Source organism: Colletotrichum tamarilloi, assembly GCF_030869305.1.
Source record: "Colletotrichum tamarilloi strain Tom-12 chromosome Unknown Scaffold_337.1, whole genome shotgun sequence".
Classification (NCBI taxonomy): Eukaryota; Fungi; Ascomycota; class Sordariomycetes; order Glomerellales; family Glomerellaceae; genus Colletotrichum; species Colletotrichum tamarilloi.
In genome coordinates this window covers 1-6,518 of record NW_026849720.1, presented here as the reverse complement: position 1 = coordinate 6,518, position 6,518 = coordinate 1, and the positions used below count along the sequence as shown (strand labels likewise).

Genomic DNA, 6,518 nt, shown 5'->3' with positions numbered 1-6,518 from the left:
GTGGGCATCTGGCAGAATTTGACTACACTAACAATATTTTTTTGGACCAATCAAAAGGTAGAACAGCGACGCCCGTGTAAGAGCGACGCCCGTGTATCAATTTGCGACGCCCGTGTATCAATTCCCTTTAAAAAATAGCGCGCGGAGCTCGTAAGCTATAAATATAAGTTCGATATTATTATAAATTATTAACTATTACTATTCTTTATAACTAAGCGCTTACTTAACTTATAATAAGCCCGCTAAATTAATATACTAGCGGATTTCAATTTTTAAATTTATTATTACTTAGGGAAGGAGAACGTACTAACTAATGCCTTATTACGGAAAATAGAAAATATTCGTACTTAATAAGTACTAAAAAAGGTTAATAAGACCTAAGTCTTCTTATTATTAGAATTACTATTTCTTAATATTATAATAGAGCTATAAGCGTTATTAAGTACTACTATTAGTTAATTATAGTTCGTAATTAGCTCGCTTATACTAAAGGACGAATTCTAGGGGTACTTATTAATAAAAAAGATTTTAAAGCTTAATAAAGACCTTATTATAATATTTTTTATATTAATATAAGTACTAGTTATTAAAGGGCGCGAGCGCTAGTTTATTTAAAATAACGGATTATTAATAATAAGTAAAAAGCTCGTAGTATTTAAAAAGGAGAACCTCCGTATTATAGTTATTTATAAGGTCTATAAATAAAAGCTCCTTACCTATTTAAAGCGTAATAAAGTTATAAAAATAATTAAATAGTAATATTATTAGCTAGGCCTAATAGTAAATACTTATTAATACGTACGGAACTATTATACTTATTACTAATTATAAAAACTGCGTAATAAGCCCTTAGAGAAGCTAAAACTACTCTTAGTACCTAACTACCCATAATAATATATTTTTATAGACTTTATAACTATCCTTATTAATTAAAAAGAATTTAATAATATCTAAGTAGTAATAAACTACTTAAATAAGAGGGTAATATTTATCCCTTATTATAAAACTACTATAATAAAAAATATAAGCTAAATATTTTATAAGTAAGTACTACTTATTTTTAGCTTATTAAAGACTATTATATCGGACCGAGGCCCCTAATTTATCTCTAATTTCTAAAAGGAGCTCTATAAGATTTACGGGGTTAAGTTATAATTATTAATAGCGGACTATTTATAAATAAATAGCTAAATAGAAATACTAAACTAGTATATCTTATAGTAGTTAAGACTACTAATTAACTAATATTAAAATAACTAGAGTAATATACTACTCATAATTAACTTTATTTATACTACTTAGCTTAGTAAGACTACGGAGTTATTATTATACGAAATAAAATTCGGCCGTTAGCTACGGCTTTTTTTTAATTAGTTAAAACGAACTTATTAATTTAGTTCTATAAAAAAAAAGCTAAACCGTACTAATATATAGTAAATAACTTAAAAAATATACGAGGCTTAAAAAACTACTAAAGATAATATAAAAATTACTTAAGTATAATATAAGAAATATATTAACCGCTACCGGTACCTAGATAACTTAAAGCTAAGAAATTAAGTTTTTATTAATATTTCGTACTAAAAGTCTACTAATATAAATAAGTTATAGTAACTATAAGCCGGATTATAGCTTATTATTAATACCGGTTAGGGGGGTATATAAATTATAAAATTACTAATAAATAGCTAGGTATACCTAGTTTTTTACTTAAATAAGCTAAAAAAGGCTACTAATAATTTATTACCCGGATAGAACTAAGACCTACTATTACTAATTATTAATAATAATAGCGAGCTAGAGTATAAGGTTTTTAAAATTGTTAAGTTATATTTATATAAAAAAAAGCTATAGTACTAAGTAAGTTAAAAAGGGTATAATATAGATCTAACTTAGTATAATATAAAAAGTTTTTAATATATATTAATAGCGCTCTAAGCGTTTTATTATTAATACTTAATTATTAAAGGCCCGCTATAGAACTTAAACTTATAAATAAAAGCTATTATAACTAATAACTTATTATTACTATAAAATAATAATAATATAATAGTAATAATTATAGCTATAGATTTATTAAATTAAGAAGTAATTTAGAGGTTTATTTTTTAGCGCTATAAATAGTACCCTTTAGTATAAAAGGGGGGGTAATATTATAATAATAAGTATTAGGGCTCTATAAGCCCCGTAGTCTTAGCCTTAGGCTACGAAACTAAGCTTTTAATAGTTATATAACGAGCTAGACCGCTAGGCCTAAAGGGCTAGCTCGCTAGCTTCTGCTTACTATTCTATTTTTTCCCTCTTTATATTAAGTCTTTAGTTAATTAGGCTAATATAGCAGCGTTCCGACCTGCCTCGAGTTTCCTTTCGTGACATAATTGCGTTACTTAGGCTAATATATAGGTGACCTAGCCGCTAGAATTAGCCAGAGCTACTTAGTGTAGCGGCTACTTAATTCTACCTATTATTTCCCTGAGCGGGCCTAGTATGGGTGCGGGATAGCTTTCGCGTGGGTGCGGAATAGCCTTACTCCTGAGGCGGTGTCTTGACTCGGGGGGCCACAGAGATCTTCAGGGACCATGGAGGGTGTAACAATGCATCCTCTGGCCGGTGCTTCGACTTGTCGATGAAACTTCGTATGGCGTGTTGTGAACAGTAGCTCGTAGGATTAGACTAGCCGACCAGGCTTGCAAGCATGTTATGCCAACTGATGAGTTCAGATCTAGACCCAAGAAGGTTGTCGATCTTCCTGTCGTCGTTGCGGCTCGCGAATCGTCCAACAGGGAGGGTAGGCCTTGGGGTATAAGGTATTCTGGGGACGGATAGGTAAAACCTACGAAAGCCACATCGGCCTTTTTTGCCATTCGCAACGAGTTGCTCCTGGAACTGTAGACTCTTTGACTATAGAGCAACTTGACGTGCCTTGATCAACAGCTCAGCTGTACATGTCGGGCAGAGGTCGACCGGTGTAAAGTAATCGCTTGATTATCATAGTCATATCGTGGCAGGCAACTCATACAACCACGGTGATGCCTCCAACGTACCCAGTGATGATGGTCTTGATGTCGACGTTGATAATGTTGTTTCATTATGGTTGTTTGCTTCGCATATCTCGCATGATCCAGACAGCTAGAATCATGAGATTGGGGCGGCTTTGATGGCGGCGAACCCGAGAGTATCGATCCGTGTCAGAGGTGTACCTACTGAGGATAAGAATGAGGTTGCAGACGCGGCCTCTCCCTCTAGGTACGGGCTGTTTTTGGTGTGCATGGTAACACACGAACGGTAAGACGTGCATGGATGACCAGGCAAGGGAGAGGCGAAGTGGTCCTGAGAGGCCCGAAAGCAACGAAACAAGGGCCCTCCAGAGGGCGCATTGATCGCCGTCTGGCGACAGTCCTTCTTGTTCATAGGCAAGACATGTGGCGTCGGAGAGTGGGAAGCTGGAGTTTCGTTGTAGAACTGGTTGAAATGGACCGTCTTTGGCAACAGGCGACAAGGTAAGAGGTGAGTAGCAAAAGCGATGAATTTTGCTTTGGGTAGGGTGACTGAGAAGTCATGGTTTGAGATAGCTGTAGCCGCAGCTTGATGCAGAGATCGAACTGCCAAATAAGATGTCAGTATCAGGCCATATTGACGCTTGGAGGTGGTGATGGGAGAATAGAGTTTGGGCCTTGCACGCCTGGATGGTTAGTGTCGTGAACGACGGTTGGGAGCCACTGGGAAGTATAGCCTTGGTAGATGAGCAGAGTTGCTGCGTAGAATAAGTAGAGTGGTAGAAGACATGTGGCTAAGCAGGGAGGTTGCTCGCTCGATATCATGTGTAAGGTTACTTGCTTGGACGGGGAGGCAGGGTCAGGCAGCTGAGAGGGGGCAGATGAGGAGGCAATGGAAGAGAGCGAAGAAGGAGAACCCTAGAGCACCAGGGGACGTGGGACACTCGTACGGCGGCGTTGAAGGCCGTGGAGGCGTACGCAGTAGGAGGGATACAGGATGAGACGAGCGTCTGAGCTGGCTTGCCCTGCTGGTGAACAGCGGTGTGTCTGCCCTATGCGTTGCCCCGCGGGCTGCTGCATGGCTGACATGTGTGCGTGTGCGTATGCGCGTGCGTGTTGGGTGGGCGAGTACGAGATGCGCTGTGAACGTTTATTCATATGCGAGCTCAACGACTCGGGAACGATTGTGGGTGGGAGGTGGTGGCTGCATGGGTGAGCGAGGTGCAGTAAGGCAAGGTAGGCAACCTAAACCAACCGCAGGGTAACGGAACTGCGTCCGTGGAATGACAAGAGTTGCCAGGGGCCGTGGTTGGAACTTTGAGGAATTTAGATTTGATATTGACAGAAAAAGCTAGCAATGAGGTCGTCACTCTGTCATCCAATTGGCAGATGAGCCATGTCCGTGAGTGAGGCTTCGATTGTGACGGTCATCTCGCAACTTGGACGGATCCCACAGCGACGGGCGCTTGGCCGGAGTTGGGAATGAATCGCGGAAGGACAGCCGTGAGGTAGGTATCAAGACATGGATCGGATCCAATGCCGTAGTCGGAGCATAAGGCAGATGCATAACACGGTGATGGGTGGTCTACTACAGGAATGGACATACAACATGGGTGACAAGTGAGGTACCTTGGTGTAGGTAGGTAGAATAGAAAAGAGGCAAAGATGCCCAACCAGAGCTGGCAACTCGTTCAATCGAGCAATGGGACGCCACGATGTGACAACGAGCAAGCAATAATAGCAACTGAACGGTAGCGCAGCAGCAGCCGCTTCAGCAGCCGCGCTGCAATGGAGTTCTGAAGCTGGACCTTGCGTGCCGCGCCGTGCCAAGATGAAGTGAGACTGAGGTCGGGGTATGAACAAGCAGAGAGAAGACATTAACTGACTAAGGTGAAAGAAAGCCAGTGTTTCGTTCTCTGTGCTTCGTATCCCGTATCACTTCGGATACATGTGCTCGGAGGTTCATGAGCCCATGAAGTCCATGTTGAGATGAGAGAAGGAGGTCTGGTCTAAGGTCTGACCTACCCGTAGGGACCGTAGTGCAGTATAGTGTAGTGCAGTGACTGGTCTCTGGTCTCTAGTCTGAGGAAGAAGAATATCGGAAATGACATTGGGCAGCGAGTGTCAGAGTCGTATTACTCTTTGAGAATGTGTAGTCTGTTCCCCTGCCAGCCCGTACCTGGGACGGTGACACTGACCTCTGTTCAGCTCTGGCGTTGCGAGTCGCGAGTCCGTTCCTTGCGAGGTGGACGAGGGCGAGTGGACGGTTGATGTTGAGATGTGCTGTCGTTTCTCGTCTCTCATCTCTTGGTGTACGCAGTACGATGTTGGGTGGAATGCGAACGGACGATAGGACGATACTTGAGATGTCGCAGGTGATTAGCGGGAGGTGGCAAGTCCCGAGATAGCATCGCTTAGCACCTGCCCTGAGGTGGGCAGACCTGAGGAGGTGAGGTGCACTACGGATTGAGATATACAAACAGACTAGCCCAGAAGGAGGAGGTACGGTGGTCCGTACCTACCTACGTAGTAAGTACTTACTCCATGATGTGGGAGGGGACCTTCCATCTTCCCCCAAACATGTCAGCCACTTACAGTTAGAAAAACCAATCATGGAATTACCCATCGCCCCACCCCTCCCAGATCAGGTGTCATCCCTGCCCTGCCCACTACCATCTACCCGACATCTTGTGCAGGTGGTCCGTGAGCATGTTCCTACCTGCTACCCCACCTTCCCAGTACCTCAGCGCCTCACCAACACTTCACACCTCCAGTCAGGAGGACCGCTTCAAGGAACCTCAGACGCTAAAAATGAAGATATTGTCACTCACACCTACCGCGCTAAGTATCGGGGAACCAAACACTTTGAGTCCCTCGAAACAGCCCGGGCAACCAAAGCTCTGCCGGGCAGAATTTTTGAGACTCAGAAGAAGAAGAAAAAAAATCACGTATGCCTTGGTGCATTGGCAACATACCTATGGTTGGTACAAGGTACCTATCTGAACGTGTGATGGGAGCATGTCGATATGGACGTGTTGGTTATCTTTGAAGCATCCAGCCTGTCGCTACCTTTAGTGTTTATCTTCACTCCGTAAAGAGACAGGAGGAAAGACATACGGAAGTACGAAGCTCCTGATGCTCTTTCACTTGGATAGGTAGGCTTCCCGGTCTGAGCGGCACTCCTGGTGGTCCATCTCTGAGACTTTGGCAAGTCTATTCGTAGGTATCCGTACTCAGGTACTTGGAAGCTAGCCCGGCCAACTACTTACCCACTTTCGCTCGCCCACTCAACCGCACCTCAGCGCGCTACGCTTCGGCAGAGCGACGGAAGCGAGTCCTGGAGCGGGTCTAATCCCCGGAAAAGCCCACATCCACCTGCTAGTGAAGTAAGGTACTCTGAGTACCTTGTTATCGAAGAAAGTTAATTCTTTCTGAGTCACAAGTACAAGAATACAGTTTTAATAAAACAGTGTAGTGCCCACCCAGCACTTGAATTGAGATGCTTTTTCAAGCTTGCCATGA

The 6,518-nt window shown here is 42.6% G+C and overlaps 2 protein-coding genes across 2 annotated transcripts; both read right to left on the bottom strand.

The window, feature by feature from the left end:
• Window positions 1–2,935: 2,935 nt before the first annotated feature.
• Window positions 2,936–3,089, bottom strand: CTAM01_17089 (uncharacterized protein; the record flags this gene model as incomplete). Its single annotated transcript, XM_060533080.1, has 2 exons — window positions 2,936–2,980; window positions 3,045–3,089. The coding sequence occupies 2 exons, from the start codon at window positions 3,087–3,089 to the stop codon at window positions 2,936–2,938; spliced, it is 90 nt and encodes a 29-aa protein (XP_060372343.1).
• A 2,031-nt stretch (window positions 3,090–5,120) lies between these two features.
• CTAM01_17088 (uncharacterized protein) lies at window positions 5,121–5,300 on the bottom strand (the record flags this gene model as incomplete). Its single annotated transcript, XM_060533079.1, has 1 exon — window positions 5,121–5,300. One exon carries the CDS (start codon window positions 5,298–5,300, stop codon window positions 5,121–5,123), a length of 180 nt encoding a protein of 59 aa, XP_060372342.1.
• Window positions 5,301–6,518: the final 1,218 nt, after the last annotated feature.